The 18,391-nt window shown below is 40.4% G+C and overlaps 1 protein-coding gene across 3 annotated transcripts in view; it reads left to right on the forward strand.

Moving 5' to 3' along the window:
• Positions 1 to 18,391, forward strand: part of RIMS3 (regulating synaptic membrane exocytosis 3) — a 100,074-nt gene that overhangs the window by 36,473 nt on the left and 45,210 nt on the right. For all 3 annotated transcript variants that reach the window (XR_008888732.1, XM_056556993.1, XM_056556994.1), the window contains exons 3-4: positions 10,059 to 10,200; positions 16,873 to 16,985. Coding sequence is in view for 2 of the 3 variants with exons in the window: in XM_056556993.1 (XP_056412968.1) it covers positions 10,059 to 10,200; positions 16,873 to 16,985 (255 nt within the window). In the remaining variant the exon portion in view is untranslated. The remainder of the gene's footprint in view (positions 1 to 10,058; positions 10,201 to 16,872; positions 16,986 to 18,391) is intronic.

Genomic DNA, 18,391 nt, shown 5'->3' on the forward strand with positions numbered 1-18,391 from the left:
TTTAAAACCAGATTTGTCTGGTTTACATGATTTTTGAGGATGGAGCTTTATGTTTACGAATTGGTCACAACATATTTTAGGATTTCTGCAGTACAGATGCAGAGACCTAAATGGTGTCATCAAGATCACAGTCATATCATTTCGGGTACATGTTGAATTAGATAGAAGGAAGCCGGTAAATAATTAATCATAGCTACAGATTCGTGGGGGGTACTGGATTATTTGGGCTCTCTGGGTATATAAAGGAGCAAATGTCAGATCTTGAAAAGGAGACTAAGAATTTCAGACTCCAATATGCTACTTTAATCCTCATGTCTACAAGTGCAAATCTTATGGCTCAGCAGGTATTTGGTAACAGTATGTTTGCCGAGAGCTACAACTTAATATAGTCTGTCCTTTTATTTTTATTATAATGCTGCTGTTTTCCTTAGTCAGACAGAGGTTGATACTTTTCAAGTAACAATACATTCTGACCAAGTGGCCCCTTTTTGTTAGAAGGATCCCACATAGTAAGTAGATGACAGGAGTTACCACTGCTGGGACCACCAGTAAGAAACTATGATCTGCTGGGGAACCCTTAACTTTAATATTACTACAGCGCCATTACAAGGGAAATTAAAGTGTACCTGTCATAAAAACTTTTGACAGACCTGGGAACATTTCAAAAGTTTTGATCAAATCAGGATCTGAGCATTCAGATCCCTCCTGATCACTATAACAAGTGGAGAGAGAAGAGCGCAGCTGTGCTCTTCTCTCCTCATTCTATGTCTATGTGAGCATGAAGCTCCCAGAGACTTACATTATGAGACAGTCTTTGTCTTGTAACACATAGCCAGGATATAACGAGTTAAGTGTGCACTTCTCCTTTCTTGTTCTATTGGTCGGTCAGGGTCTGAACACTCAGACCCTGGCTGATCAAAAGTTTTTTTTTATAATGGCAATGCCCATATCATTATTACACAGTTCTATTTCAAATCAGTGGGGATTCCATGTAATGTATGGACTTCACAGGTCCATACCTGGGGGTAATGCTTTAGTGTTTAAAGTATCACTATGGCAACCCAGACCCTACTCCTTTTTTCGCCATACCTGTTCGACAATAATGGGCCAACAATAACATGCCTCAGAGCACAATAACTTTGTCTCAAGATTTTGCTGCAAACTCTTGCTAATGTCATTGCTAAGTGAACGGATCACTATTTAAGAACAAGCGGGAAAAAGGAGAGGGAAGGGGTCAAGGTGGCCAAAGCAATTCTACAAAAACAAAAAGCCCTGCACAAAGCAGCTAATTTACACATTGAATAAAAGTACCACTGGTGAATAATAAAAATATAATGGATTACACAGTAATCTTATCTATTTTACTGTGCCAGCCATTTAATTTACCTTGAAATGGTGGTAGACATCTTTAATATTAAATGTAGTCATGATAACAGAGATCCTAGACTGTGATGCCTTTCAGTATCAGTTTTATATAAAAAGATGTAAAGAACTTTGTTGAGAGATGTACTTAAATGGAGTTCATATGCTTTTGCTGTTTAGGCACCCGGATTGGCACTTCACCAGGTAACTAACAAAGTAAAATGTTAGGTTAATGAGTTTCTTTGCATATCAACTAAAATACCTAATTGTGTGGTGTGTTTGTGACTTGGAACAGAGATATCTGTAAGATATTCTGATATTATGATCTGAGATACATTTTATTTCAACCAAAATACTATAGAAATAGGTAAACTTATTTGCTTAGTATAGTATTGGTGTAATACTGGTTGGTGTAGTATTGGTATAACACTGGTTGGTGTAGTATTGGTATAATACTGGTTGGTGTAGTATTGGTATAATACTGGTAAGTATAGTACTGGTAATTATTTAGTTAAGTGTAATTATTTACTAAAGTTAAAGGTATTACACTATGTGATATAGACTGAAAAGCTTCTTTCAAACTGTGCAATCAACACAGCAACAAAACAGCAACAAATTAGCGACCGTAATGTATACAGAACAGAACAGAGGCTAAAGGGGCACTCTTTTGATCTCTCTTCAGCGATATATATGCTGGGAGCTTCTTCAGCACAAACAGTCATGAATGCAGTGTGAAAAACCTAATACATAAGCCTCCATGTAAGGATACATTTCCGAGCCCTGATTGTGCTGAAAAGAAAGCACTTAAACACTAATGGATCCCAGTTACAGTACACCAATGTCTTACAACATGTAAGATTAAATTAATAACAAGTGACACAGCTACTCCAAACTCTTACTGACAATCACAGAGGACGGAAGCATGCCTTGCCTATTCCCACTCCTTCACAAATAACTCAATTAACAGTAATAGATGAGATGACGATTGTTTATGTATACAGATGAGCACTCCGGGATTGTGCGCACACTTAAAAACAAAATATTTTTGGGATTCATAGACTTATTCTGCAACCAATGTGCCATGGAGCCTAAGGTAATATGTAACAGGAATCCTTCATAAGATACATTGTCATCATTGGTTTAGGGATTTAGTTTCATTGCTATAAAGGGGGAATTTGTTTTATTCGCATGAAGACATTTACCAAATGCACTCGTCTTACCGTGGACTGATGAAAAGCAAGGGTTTTGGAGATACTTTTATAACCCTTTCCAGCTTTATGCAAGTCAACAATTCTTAATCATAGGTCTTCTGAGAGCTCTTTTGTGTGAGGCATCACTCACATCAGGCAATGCTTCTTGTGAAAAGCAAACCCAGAACTGGTGGGCATTTTTTTTATAAGGCAGGGCAGCTGTAATCAACACCTCCAATCTCATCTCATTGATTGGACTCCAGTTGGATGACACCTCATTCCAATTAGCTCTTAGAGATGTCATTAGTCTAGGGGTTCACATACTTTTTCCACCTGCAGTGTGAATGTTTACATGGTGTGTTCAATAAAACATGGTAACATTTAACCTCTTCAGGACCCCGGGCGTATGCATACACCCTGCATGCTAAGTCCTTAAGAATGCAGGGTGTATGGGTACGCCTGTGGGAATTCTGGTCCCCGCCGCTAGCTGGTCGGGGACCGGACCGGGATGACTGCTGATATCTATCAGCAGGCATCCCTTGCATATGCCCAGGGGGGTCCTGAGACCAGCAATTTTCGGCGGATCCAGGTCATACCGGTGTCCGGTGACCCGTAAAATCAGGGGGATTGGGGGTGCCACCCCTTCTATCCCTGCTATTGGTCGTCAAGAAGCGACGACCAATAGCAGATCGGGGGCGGGGGGGTTAAAGTTTGGTTCCCCCGTTCTGCCCACCGACGGTAATCCGGGCAGAACAGGGGAACTGTAGCGTGACCGGCGGCGGCGGTGGAGGTCCCTTACCTGATCGGTGGCAGCGGGTGGCGATGACGTGCCGCTCCCTCTGCGGCTCCCTGGTGAAGACTACGGAAGTTGGCGAGTAGTTGCCTAGCAACATCTGGGGGGGTGGGCTAAAGTTTAGAGATCACTGTGCAGTGGTCTCTAAACTATAGCCCTCCAGATGTTTCAAAACTGCAAATCCCAGCATGCCCAAACAGCAAACAGCTGTCTCGGCATGCTGGGAGTTGTAGTTGCGTATCTCCAGCTGTTGCATAACTATTGCATCTCCCAGCATGCCCTTCGGCGATCAGTACATGCTGGGAGTTGTAGTTTTACAAAAGCTGGAGGCACACTGGTTGGAAAATACTGAGTTAGATAACAGAACCTAACTGAAGGTTTTCCAACCAGTGTGCCTCCAGCTGTTGCCAAAGTACAACTCCCAGCATGCACGGTCTGTCAGTATATGCTGAAAGTTGTACTTTTGCAACAGCTGGAGGTTTGCCCCCCCATGTGAATGTACAGGGTACATTCACACGGCCAGGTTTACAGTAAGTTTCCTGCTTCAAGTTTGAGCTGGGGCAAATTTTCTGCCGCGGCGCAAACCCCCAGCGGGAAACTCAGCGTAAACCTCCGCCTGTTAGTACCCTAAAAACACTACACTACACAAACACAATAAAGGGTAAAACACTACATATACACCCCCTTACACTGCCCCCCCCCCCTATAAAAATAAAAAAACATATCGTATAGCAGTGTTTCCAAAACGGAGCCTCCAGCTGTTGCAAAACAACAACTTCCAGCATTTCTGGACAGCCACTGACTGTCCAGGCATGCTGGAAGTTTAGCAACAGCTGGAGGCACCCTGTTTGGGAATCATTGGCGTAGAATATCCCTATGTCCACCCCTATGCAATCCCTAATTTAGTCCTCAAATGCGCATGGCGCTCTCTCACTTCGGAGCCCTGTCGTATTTCAGGGAAACAGTTTAGGGCCACATGTGGGGTATTTCCGTACTCGGGAGAAATTGAGTTACAACTTTGGGGGGGCTTTTTCTCCTTTTACCCCTTATGAAGAGGAAAAGTTGTGGTCTACATCAGCCGGTTAGTGTAAAAAAAAATTATTTTTTTACGCTAACATGCTGGTGTTGCCCCATACTTTTTATTTTCACAAGAGTTAAAAGGAAAAAAAAGACCCCCAACATTTGTAACACGATTTCTCCTGAGTACGGAAATACCCCATATGTGGACATAAAATGCTCTGCGGACGCACAACATGGCTCAGAAGTGAGAGCGCTCTATGTACATTTGAGGCATAAATTGGTGATTTGCACTGGGGTGGCCGATTTGACAGCAGTTCTGACATAAACGCAAAAAAATAAATACCCACATGTGACCCCATTTTGGAAACTACACCCCTCACGGAACGTAACAAGGGGTATAGTGAACCCTCAACACCTCACAGGTGTTTGATGAATTTTCGTTAAAGTTGGATGGGAAAATGAAAAAAAAAATTTGTTTGACTGAAATGCTGGTGTTTTCCCATCCAACTTTAACGAAAATTCATCAAACACCTGTGGGGTGTTCAGGCTCACTATACCTCTTGTTACGTTCCGTGAGGGGTGTAGTTTCCACAATGGGATCTCATGTGGGTATTTATTTTTTGCGTTTATGTCAGAAACGGGGGGCTTTGTAAATGCACAAGGCCCCTGACTTCTATTCCAACCAAATTCTCTCTCCTTAAGCTCAATGGCGCTCCTTCTCTTCTGAGCATTGTAGTGCGCCAGCAGGGCACTTCACGTCCACACATGGGGTATTTTCATACTGGGGTTACAAATGGGGTTACAAATTTGGGGGGGCATTTTCTCCTATTACCCCTTGTAGAAATGTAAAATTTGGTGAAAAAAATGCATTTTAATGAAAAAAAAATCATTTACACATCCAACTTTAACTAAAAGTTGTTAAATACCTGTGGGGTGTTAAGGCTCACTGTACCCCTTGTTATGTTCCTTGAGGGGTGTAGTTTCCAAAATAGTATGCCATGTGTTTTTCTTTTTTTTTTGCTGTTCTGGCACCATAGGGGCTTCCTAAATGCAACATGCCCCCAAAAACCATTTCAGCGAAATTTGCTTTCCAAAAGCCAAATGTGACTCCTTCTCTTCTGAGCATTGTAGTGCGCCCGCAGTGCACTTGACGTCCACACATGGGATATTTCCATACTCAGAAGAGATGGGGTTACAAATTTTGGGGGACATTTTCTCCTATTACTCCTTGTAAAAATGTAAAATTTGGGGAAAAAAACATCATTTTATTGGTAATTTTTTTTTTTTACACGTCCTACTTTAACAAAAAGCCGTCAAACACCTGTGGGGTGTTAAGGCTCACTGCACCCCTTATTACATTCCCTGAGGGGTGTAGTTTCCAAAATAATATGCCATGTGGGGGGTTTCTTGTTGTTCTGGCACCATAGGGGCTTCCTAAATGTGACATGCCCCCCAAAAACCATTTCAGAAAAACTCACTTTCTAAAATCTCATTGTTGCTCCTTCCCTTCTGAGCCCTCTAGCGCACCCACAGAACACTTCACATACACATATTAGATATTTCCTTACTCAAGAGAAATTGGGTTACAAATTTTAGGAAGATTTTTCTCCTTTTACCCCTTGTAAAAATTCAAACACTGGGTCTACAAGAACATGCGAGTGTAAAAAATGAAGATTTTGAATTTTCTCCTTCACTTTCCTGCAATTCCTGTGAAACAACTAAAGGATTAACAAACTTACTGAGTGTCATTTTGAATACTTTGAGGGGTGCAGGGGTCATTTGTGGGTTATTTCTAATATGAAGGCTCCTCAAATCCACTTCAAACCTGAACTGGTCCCTGAAAAATTCTGATTTTGAAAATTTTGTGAAAAATTGGAAAATTGCTGCTGAACTTTGAAGCCCTCTGATGTCTTCCAAAAGTAAAAACATGTCAACTTTATGATGGAAACATAAAGTAGACATATTGTATATGGGAATCAATATATAATTTATTTGGGATGTCCATTTTCCTTATAAGCAGAGAGTTTCAAAGTTAAAAAAATGCTAAATGTTCATATTTTTCATCAAATTTTTGAATTTTTCACCAAGAAATGATGCAAGCATGGACGAACTTTTACCACTAACATAAAGTAGAATATGTCACGAAAAAACATTCTTGGAATCAGAATGAAAAGTAAAAGCATCCCAGAGTTATTAATGCTTAAATTGAAAAAAGCAAATAGAAAAACCAGCGCTCGGAGACAGTTCAAAACATGATAACAGTCAAACCATATTTTAGTAGATTATCACTGAAATGAACTTACTTCACTAGGGGAGATGTGTAGGTAAAGTTACCTTTCACATCATCCCCTTCCAGGAGAGTATGACAAAATGGCCAAAATGCCCATGGATAAGTAGGATAGGGTTTATTGCGACGCGTTTCGGAGGGCTTACAGGATCGCCTCCTTCCTCAGGCATATAACAAGACAAAGTGATAATAGCCCCCTTATATACATACCATGTCCGGGGTAGAGGCGTGTTGATTGGTTCTTTTGTTCTAATAAAATGGTAATTTGAGGACCTGCAGATCCGGTTCTGCAGGTCACATGTTCCCGGGTCACGTGATCATAGATCACGTGATACCCAGTGGTATGCTGGTTTCCTCCTAAGGGAGGAAAGCCGGAAGTTACGGCAATGGGACCCGCGACCACGTGAGGAATACCCGCCGACCTTCCGGAATGATGCGTTCCACAATGGAGCGCATACCTCCAATGCGCAAGTGGAGATAGGTAGAATGCTCAACGCCTGCGCACCTGATGTATCAAGGACCTGATGCGCTCCAGAGTGGAACGCACTGGAATAACTATGGATATATTGTTTAAGAACCAAAAACGCCTATCCTACGGACATGTTTACACAAAGGAGGTAAATAATACATAAAGAGAAACATATTCAATTAAAAACATACAATGATGATATAATATAATATAAATAGGATACAAATGTAAAAATTGTATATATATATATATATAATATACATATATACATGCAAGTGCATGAAAGCATACACATGCGCACGCATATATGTATAACACACTCAATACACCCACACATATGCCAACATAGGCATCCATACTCACATATATATATATATATATATATATATATATATATATATATACATATATATATATATATATACACACACATACATCTACACAAATAAAATGTATACACACATATATTCATACATACACAAATATATACACATAGATAATATGTATACTAGTTTATATAATTGTATACATTTTATTTGTGTAGGTGTATGTGTGTATATATATATATATATATGTATGTATATATATATATATATATATATATATATATATATATATATATGAGTATGGGTGCCTATGTTGGCATATGTGTGGGTGTATTGAGTGTGTTATACATATATGCGTGCGCATGTGTATGCTTTCATGCACTTGCATGTATATATGTATATTATATATATACAATTTTTACATTTGTATCCTATTTATATTATATTATATCATCATTGTATGTTTTTAATTGAATATGTTTCTCTTTATGTATTATTTACCTCCTTTGTGTAAACATGTCCGTAGGATAGGCGTTTTTGGTTCTTAAACAATTTATCCATAGTTATTCCAGTGCGTTCCACTCTGGAGCGCATCGGGTCCTCGATACATCAGGTGCGCAGGCGTTGAGCATTCTACCTATCTCCGCTTGCGCATTGGAGGTATGCGCTCCATTGTGGAACGCATCATTCCGGAAGGTCGGCGGGTATTCCTCACGTGGTCGCGGGTCCCATTGCCGTAACTACCGGCTTTCCTCCCTTAGGAGGAAACCAGCATACCACTGGGTATCACGTGATCTATGATCACGTGACCCGGGAACATGTGACCTGCAGAACCGGATCTGCAGGTCCTCAAATTACCATTTTATTAGAACAAAAGAACCAATCAACACGCCTCTACCCCGGACATGGTATGTATATAAGGGGGCTATTATCACTTTGTCTTGTTATATGCCTGAGGAAGGAGGTGATCCTGTAAGCCCTCCGAAACGCGTCGCAATAAACCCTATCCTACTTATCCATGGGCATTTTGGCCATTTTGTCATACTCTTCTGGAAGGGGATGATGTGAAAGGTAACTTTACCTACACATCTCCCCTAGTGAAGTAAGTTCATTTCAGTGATAATCTACTAAAATATGGTTTGACTGTTATCATATTTTGAACTGTCTCCGAGCGCTGGTTTTTCTATTTGTCTTTTTCCTATACACGGACCACGGTACTGTGATTCCGGCTCACCCTGCGCCCTCCCTAAGGGATGTCTATATGACAGAGATCGTTTCAGTGTATAAGTGACAAGAGGACTCTAGGTGTTAGTGGGGGATCACTGCCTTGTGACCTCCCACATACACCGGGTGAGTACAAACCTCTTCTACTTCCAATTGCTTTTGGGATTCGAGCGCCGCCTTTTTCAGTTTTACCTATTATATTTTATTGCTTAAATTGAAAGTGGTAAGATTTTCAAAAAGGGCTGCGTCCTTAAGGTGAAAATGAGCTGCGTCCTTAAGGGGTTAATTATTTGTGTGTTATTAGTTTAAGCAGACTGTGATTGTCTATTGTTGTGACTTAGATGAAGAACAGATCACATTTTATGACCAATTTGTGCAGAAATCCATATAATTCCAAAGGGTTCACATACCTTTTCTTTCAACTGTATATTGTTCTAATGTTTCCCCTAATGCTCAAACTAAGGGTAGTGGTAAATAGAATGCAGAGGCACTGTATGATAGATAAAGATATTAATGACAATAAGTCAGCTGGCTGGCTGACTCATTTTATAAAAAAAAGTGTAATAAGAAATGTATAAACCTATTTGGTATCGCCGTATACGTAAATGTTCGAACTATTAAAATATAATATGAACGATCCCTCATACAGCCCAAAACAAGCCTTCATATAGCTCTGTGGATGAGAAAATGTAATAAATAAATAAGGAGGAATAAATGAAAACACAAAAATAAAAAACTAATTAGCTATTTCCTAGGAGCAAAATGGGCTGTGTGCTTAAAGGGTTTAAATATGCAACTGAACACAGTTGTTCTGTTTCTTAAAACACTTTGAATTAAAGTGGTTAGCACAAGATGGGTGATAAGTATCTAATCAATGGGGGTCTGACTGCTGGGACTCGTACCTCTCAAAAAAAGGGGGTGGTTCTCTTTTTCCCTTGTGTGTTTGAAGTGGCGAGCATATGCACTACTGCTTCAAATAAGAGTGCCCAAATAGCTTAGCTATAACCATCTATCTCCACTAGTCCCATAAAGAGTAAAGGAAACAGCAGTGCACAGGCTCAGCTGATACTCCATTTATTTGGGATAACAACTTTAAAATTTTAGCAAAAAGACAAATGAAAGAATGTCCAAAAATACCCAAATCACCTGAAGGAGGTGTCATGCTCAAATGTCTTTTGTGTGTGGGGAATTTGTTCTGGCAGTGACCAAAAGTGTTTTAGAATTAAAATAAACCAATATATAACCAAGTGGACAATGCTTGACGCATTAGGCTCACATGTAGGATAACTAAAAGTTATGCTGTAGTTTAATGGGTATTTTTAAACTAGGAGCGTCTTGCACATTCACTTGTAGCTATTTTGTAATTCTGTTTTGCTTATGTTCACAGATGGTACAACAAAGAAACTGCGAAGTAATATTCGGCGCAGCACAGAGACGGGTATTGCTGTGGAGATGAGAAATCGGGTGACTAGACAAGGCAGTCGGGAATCAACAGATGGCAGCACAAATAGTAATAGCTCTGATGGCACGTAAGTGGGATTACTTTATTTTTCACATGTGTTTCTTTTTTCTGTTTAATAAAATTCCTCCAAATACAAGCTATGTACATGTCGTCACATTTGTTTTGTTTTCTTTTTGTGCAATAAAATTATTTTACGTTTAAGGGGTACTCCAGTGTAAAAAAAAAATTCTGATAAACTGGTGCCAGAAAGTTTAAACAGTTTTGTAAATGACTTCTATATAAAATATTAATCCTTCCATCCTTTCAGCTGCTGTATGCTCCAGAGAAAGTTGTATAGTTCTTTCCAGTCTGACCACAGTGCTCTCTGCTGCCACCTATGTCCATGTCAGGAACTGTCCAGACCTGGATAGGTTTGCTATGGGGATTTTTTCCTGCTCTGGACAGTTCCTGACTTGGACAGATGGGTCAGCAGAGAGCAGTGTGTCAGACTGAAAAGAACTATACAACATCCTTCTAGAGCATACAGCAGCTGATAAGTACTGAAAGGATTAAGATTTTTCAATAGAAAACTTTCTGGTACCAATTGATTTAAAAAAAAGTTTTCCACCAGAGTATACCTTTAAATGGTTAGATTTTGAAATAACTCTGATGCTATTTGTTACAGTGGCATATTGGCTGTAAGCTAAAAACTGAACATTCATTTATGAAAATGCACTTTTAGGGTTCACATAGAGTATGTTGGCTAAATAATATTGATCAAAATATCACTTGTGAACCCAGCCTTAAAGAGTTACTGTCATTAGGAAAAACTTTTCCCATGTTCCCATATTGCCCATCTCCTGAGACGTGCTGCAATCTCTAGTAATCGGCTGGGAAAGATAGCGTCAGAACGTCACTCACTCCCTGGCTGTGTGGCAGATCTGAACTTTTATCTGTACAAGTTTGCATACATTGTGCTCACTTTGGAGTGCTAGCTCACACTGTAACTAGAATCTGGGTTTTGCACTCCCTATCCTAGGAAAAGAAGTGGAGTAGGACAGTCCTTGGCATTTATTTGTTAAGGGGTTGGACATTACTAAATCTCTCTTGAATCTGTGCACTTTCTGCTCCATGTTACTGGAGCTGAAAATGAGGCAGAATCGGCTCTTATTTCCAAAGCAACATGCTGCGGAAATAAGCGCAAAAATCAACCCTGCAGTCTCAGCACCATATTGGGGTTAAAACGCCGCTGAGACTGCAGGCTGTAGAAGTGCAGTACATACAACTGCCCAGCAGTACTTACCTCTCCTGATCTGTGCTCTGTGTTCCCACACCTGCTGTGTGGAGCTGTGGAGAGTGAGGGCAGGGAGAAGAGCTCAGATGCCAGCAAGGTGAGCTCCGTGAGAAGGCTGCATCTTAATAATCGATTGGTTGAGTGATTTCAACCTCTGATGAAGGTTCCATACTATGATTCTTTCAGAACTATGTGTTTTGAAAAGGGTCGTGAGTGCAGCTACTGTTTTATTTAAGAGGAGGATTGACCATGTTCAATCTTCCACCCAAATTCAATTCCTTGTGTAAGCTGAACACAGCAGCATCCATTGAAATCAATGGTCATGCATTGCAAGTTAGAATCCGTGGCAACAATAGTCATCTGACTCCAAATTTGTACCTGCAGCATCAGGTGAAGGCCTGATTATACCCCAGTTATCCATGCAAAAAGAAAATGTCCAGATTACTGTCCAGGTACACTAAGGTCTTTAGAAAATTTGTAGCTGGATTGAAAATCTGTGCTCTCTCCTGTCTGATAGTACTCCTCTGTGCTCTCTCCTGTCTGATAGTACTCCTCTGTGCTCTCTCCTGTCTGATAGTACTCCTCTGTGCTCTCTCCTGTCTGATAGCACTCCTTTGTACTCTCTTATGTCTGATAGTACTCCTCTGTGCTCTCCCCTGTCTGATAGTACTCCTCTGTGTTCTCTCCAGTCTCATAGGACTCCTCTGTTTATCTCTCCTGTCTGATAGCACTCCTTTGTGCTCTCTCCTGACTGATAGCACTCCTCTGTGCTCTCTCCTGTCTGATAGTACTCCTCTGTGCTCTCTCCAGTCTGATAGGACTCCTCTGTACTCTCTTCTGTCTGATAGCACTCCTTTTTGCTCTCTTCTGACTGATAGCACTCCTCTGTGCTCTCTCCTGTCTGATAGCACTCCGCTGTGCTCTCTCCTGTCAGATAGCACTCCCCTGTGCTCTCTCATGTCTGATAGCACTCCTCTGTGCTCTCTCATGTCTTATAGCACTCTTCTATTCTCTCTCCTGTCTGATAGCACTCCTCTGTGCTCTCTCCAGTCTGATAGCACTCCTTTGTGCTCTCTTCTGACTGATAGCACTCCTCTGTGCTCTATCCTGTCTGATAGGACTCCTCTGTGCTCTCTCCTGTCTTATAGGACTCCTCTGTGCTCTCTCCTGTCTGATAGTACTCCTCTATGCTCTCTCCTGTTTGATAGGACTCCTCTGTGCTCTATCCTGTCTGATGGCTAAAAAGCCATTTCACAAAAAGAAAGCCACAGCTTTATGGCAATCTCACCACAGCGGATAACCCCTTTAATGTGTTGCCAAGATGTACAACATATAAATGTTTTTGAATCTGACAGTGCCTATTTAAGGACTGTACCCAGAGAATGGTGATCAATGATTCGTACTCTGATTGGTCCACAGTTATTAGTGGTGTTCCCCAAGGTTCAGTACTGGGCACGCCTTTATTTAACTTATTTATCAATGATATAGAAGTTGGGATTAACAGCTCTGTTTCTATCTTTGCAGATGACCCCAAGCTTTGTAGCACGGTACAGTCTATGGAAGACTTGCATAAGTTACAAGTTGACTTGAATAGACTAAGTGTCTGGGCATCCACTTAGCAAATGAGGTTTAATGTGGGTAAATGTAAAGTTATGCATCTGGGTCCAAAAACCTGCATGTAACATATGTCTTAGAGAGTCACTAGTAGACACAGATCTGGGTGTAGTTGTAGATTATATATTACAGAGCAGCATGCAATGTCAGGCAGCTGCTTCTAAGACCAGAAGGATATTTTCATGTATCAAAAGCAGCACGGGCTTGAGGGACAGGGACATAATACTACCCCTCTATAAACCATTGGTACAGCCGCACCTGAAATATGCTGTTCTGTTTTGGGCACCTATCCATAAATGGGACGTTATGGATCTGGAAAGGGTGCAGTGACGCGCAACTAAACTAATAAGGGGCATGGAACATCTTAGCTATGAGGAAAGATTAAAAGAATTACATTTGTTTAGTCTTGAGAAGAGATGTTTAATGGGGATATGATCAACTTAATTTAAGTATATAAATAGCCCATACAAAAATAAAGAGAAAAACTGTACCGTGTAAAACCCACTCAAAAGAAAATGGGCATTCCGTCCGTCTGGAGAAAAAAAGGTCTTCAGGGCGACAAGCCTTCTTTACCATAAGAACTGGGAATTTATGGAACACTCTGCCTCAGGAACTGGTCACATCAGGAACAGTTGAGGACTTCCAAACAGGGTTAGATACATTCCTAGAACAAAATAACATTATTGCATATGCAGAAATATAGCATCCCTTTCTCTTCATCCTCCAATACCCCTTCCCTTCACCTCCTTGGTTAAACTTGATGGACATATGTCTTTTTTAAAGAGTACTAACTATGTAACTATGTTGTCCCCCTGTAAGTAGGACCCCGTCTGTAAGTGGTTTAGCCCCTGCAGGTAGGTTCCACTGTAGTTTGCTATCTGTAGGAAGGACAACCTGTATGTAATTTGCCCCCTGTAGGTAGGATCCCCCTGTAAAATATAAACTCACCTTTCCCTGACTCTAGGCTTCTGGCTCTCATGCAGTGCACTAGAATGGCTTCTCCTCTTCTTTCCCTGTCCTACAGGCAAATGATGATGACATCAATATGTCCCAGAAGGTAGAGGAAGGGATGCTCCCAGCCTCTAGTGATGAAGGAGCTAATTGCTCTTCACGCCATCAAAGCTTTCAGCTGAGTGCCAAATTTAACTGTTAACACATCATAAGGATCCTACAGTTAAATACAGTTCTGAGCCAGAAGAAATAAATATTTCTTCTACTCCTCTGGTGGGAAGTGTGGGGAGGGGGTTACATTAGCCCCCTTCATCACCCTCATTTCCCCCTTAGATGCTGTCTGTGGTGAGTTATTCGCCTCATGGCAGAAGTGCCCCTGCACTCCTCATATGACAGATGTCAGGGAAAAAAAGATCAGGCATTAAGTTTGGAAGAAGATTTTCAATCTCTGTCCAAAAAATCATGGCTGAGCCTGGGGTATTTATTAAGGTACAAGTGGGGGGGGGTCTATCCCTTCAGGGGTCTGGTGTATGGCCTATATTAATTTCAGGTTGTGTTAAAGTGGTCATATGCACTATTCGTCTCTCAAATGTGATTAGTTTCGGGTGTGACACCCCCCCCGGTGCCAGACCCATGACAAAAAAAAAAACACCAATGGTGTCCCAAGGGCTCTATGAACATTTAATAACAATAATTTGGCTTCAAATGTAGCTCCATCATTTTGCTGGGAAAATAAGCATTACATTCTTCCTATCAAATCTAAAGGAAATGCCAGTGGAGACTCCCAAAAGAGAAAGGGATAGCTGTGTTCTTTTCTTTGGCGGTACTCAGTTTGAACTTCATGTCTCTGGTAGGTACTAGAACGAGAAGAAACACTGAACTAGACTGTTATTATTTGCTATCTGACTATTATATTATTTGTGTATAAATGTTTTTTCTTATTAAAATGTATCAGAATTATTTATTTTCTTTAAATATATCACTTATATTTACATGACAGTGCCACCACTATTATCTAACCAATATTAAGATGATGGACAGAGACACTATAAAAGGTCCTTCCACATATATTCCTTGGTTGTCATATGGGCTGGCATTAGCAGAAAGGTCAGTGTCATTAAAGTGAAACTGACAGTCTGTTCCACATTAAACTGGGTTATAGTGCAGGGAACAGCATTAAAAACACTGGTCACATACTTTAATTGGTGTACTAGTTGCATAGTTGTGCCAGAATTTTCTTCCATTGCTGTTATGCTGCTGTGCTCCCCTCCCCCTAAATTTGAATATTTATTAAGGGGGCTGGTCGGGTGGTGAATATTGAGGAGGCATGGGAGCTCAGCGAGCTGGCTCCCTTCCTCCATTCCGTACAGTAGTGCAATAGCAATGGAAGAAAAAAATAATATAACTCTGGAACTACTACCCCAATTAAAGTAAGTGACCACTGTTTTTAATCCTGTTCACCTATGCTATAACCCAGCATAGTGTATAACCCAGTATTATGGTAGAGGTACAGAGGTACTATAACTCAGTATCCTCCATTCCTGCGTCAGTGATGAATATGCAAATGTCTTCACTAGGATGTCAGAGCCTGCTGAGGGTGTAGCGAGGCAGCAGCACCTGCGCTATACTCAGAGAGCAGAGAGCCCACCTCCGACAGGCTAGAAAAGACATTTGAATATTTATTAAGGGGGCTGGTCAGGTGGTGAATATTGAGGAGGCATGGGAGCTTGGCGAGCTGGCTCCCTTCCTCCATTCCGTACAGCAGTGCAATAGCAATGGAAGAAAAAAATAATATAACTCTGGAACTACTACCCCAATTAAAGTAAGTGACCACTGTTTTTAATCCTGTTCACCTATGCTATAACCCAGCATAGTGTATAACCCAGTATTATGGTAGAGGCACAGAGGTACTATAACTCAGTATTATGTCAGATGTTGCACAGAAGTCTGTTTCATACCAAGCAGAAGAACAGTAAAAAAGAAAAAAGGTTTGGTGGTATCACAAGGAGCACAAAGAGTACTGAGGAATCCAAAGATAGGCAAAAAAATGCTTTACTATGTCTATCATGAATGCGTTTTCGGAGGAATAATCCTCCTTCTTTAGATGATCAGACAAAGTATGAGTTCACAAATAAGAACAGCCAACATATATATATATATATATATATATATATATATATACACTTCCACATATTATTAAATCAGCGACATAATAAGTATTGCATAACATATACACATATATACCTGAATCATCCAAAAGTATAAAAACAAATAATAAAGGGCAACTTACTTTATTCACATGTAATACACGTCCCATATCCATGTTTAGAAGACGCCATGTGTATTCACATTGGGAATGAAACCGGAAATAACAGGATTTCCGGAATACTTATCACGTCCCGCTGTGCACTATTGTACTCATGTTCTCACGGGGAGAGGTGCAGTCAGTAGATGGTAGGGTTGCGTCATCTCCTGTATCAGATGGAGTGCATTTTCAAGTAGTGGAACGCTGAGCTCTGTCCAAAGATAACAGGATGGGACTCGGTAGCACACAGTTGATTGTTATAAAGTGCACTATAGGTATCCTATATAGGCGCAAATAAATGTTGAGTGTGTGTGTTTAAGCATCCAACATGGAATATATCTGCATTTTTCTTCTGATTATCGACTATATTTCAACAAGTGATGACCAACAGCATGTAAAACCAAGTCATGTGATATACATAAATAAAGCAAGGTGACATCCCATCTTCCCAACTGCTCCAAAAAAAATAGTTTCTAAGACACATGCTTCTTCAAAGTAGGTCCATTTGAATAAACTTTTTATACACTATCATTCATTCTATTTGTTGGCTTTAATTACACTAATATTCAGAAAGATCTATTTTTTTCCATTTGCAGATTTATCTTCCCTACCACACGATTAGGAGCAGAGAGCCAGTTTAGCAATTTTCTTGATGGACTTGGACCAGCACAAATTGTGGGAAGACAAACTCTTGCAACGCCTCCCATGGGTGAGTATAACTAGTTACATGTAACACCTCTGTGATGAACTATGGAAACTGAGTTGAAGAACTTAGGTCTGTGGACCCCTATTGTCCCAAAAGGTACAGGACATTGTCCCAAAAGGTACGAGAGTAGTCACACACTGTTTAAACACTCTATGGATGTGCCATAAATGCTTTAAGTGAATATGACCTTGCTAACCTGTAGCAAAGCCACCAAACAGTGTTCAAGTGTGGGTGAACCTGATTAAAAAGAAATATATAACTCACCCCCATCGGAGGTACGGTTCCAGAGATCAGGGCTGTAAACATTCATCATTGCTAATATCCCCTGCGCAATGGAGATGGTATACAGAGCTTTCCTGCCTCTGTCTCCTTCTGCTCTCATATACCTGTCCAACTTGAGCTCTCATGAGTAAAGGGTTTATAAATATTAATAAGGAGGGCAGGCACATGAGAGCAGAAGGAGATTGAGGCTGGGAAGCTCTATATACCGGCTCCCAACTCCATTGCACAGGAGGGATTAGCAATGGTGCCTGTAAACAATCTGGATCTCCGCAACCTGACCACAGATCCGTGTACGTAATGCCTCTTTTTAATCAGGTTCACCCATACTATAACCCTGTCTATTGGGTTTAGTAAGGATGAACAAGGTGTTAGTTTCCTTATAAAATGGGAACACCCCATTAAAGGTGCTTCACTTTATTACTGTGGCATTACCAACAATCATTATCTCAACTGTATAAATCTAACCCACCCAAATTACCAACATAACATTTTTTTGGATAACTTATATTTTATTGGATTTTAAAATTCATCACAAACAACATAACAGAGACAATGCATCATTTCAGAATTAAGAAAGAACACAGTTGTACCAAATAATAGCAGAAACAAACCCATGTATCAGTAGAATAAAAGACCCTACAACAAAGGTGGTGACAGGTTTTGATAAGGACATTGAAATGTGCTAGGAAGTAACAACTTAATAAAAACTAACAAGAAAAATATTAGCAACATCCTGCAAGGAGAGAAATACAGTCGTATTTATGAAAAAAATGGTGGACAGATTGTCCATACCTTTAGTAGGTGTGCTCAATAATGGTTATTCTCTGGTGCTGAACATGGTAGGAGGGAAGAGTAGGTGTGCTGAAATGTGGCAAATGTGCCCAATCTGCAGATTATTACATGTTCCATTAAACAACTGCATGAAGAATTTCCGCTAATAATGGAATTTGTGTTTGTCCACCTTTTAGCTATAATACTTTTCAGAACTATTAAAATATGAACCATCACTGTAATATGCATCAGGCCCAATATCAGTTTTATATGTAAGATATTTTCGGAAAGTACGTGAATTCAGGAACACAGTGGTTGTAGCACACTGCACTTCCTCAAAGTTGTGTTTTTACCAC

This window comes from Hyla sarda, chromosome 2 (genome assembly GCF_029499605.1).
Source record: "Hyla sarda isolate aHylSar1 chromosome 2, aHylSar1.hap1, whole genome shotgun sequence".
In the NCBI taxonomy this organism is placed as follows: Eukaryota; Metazoa; Chordata; class Amphibia; order Anura; family Hylidae; genus Hyla; species Hyla sarda.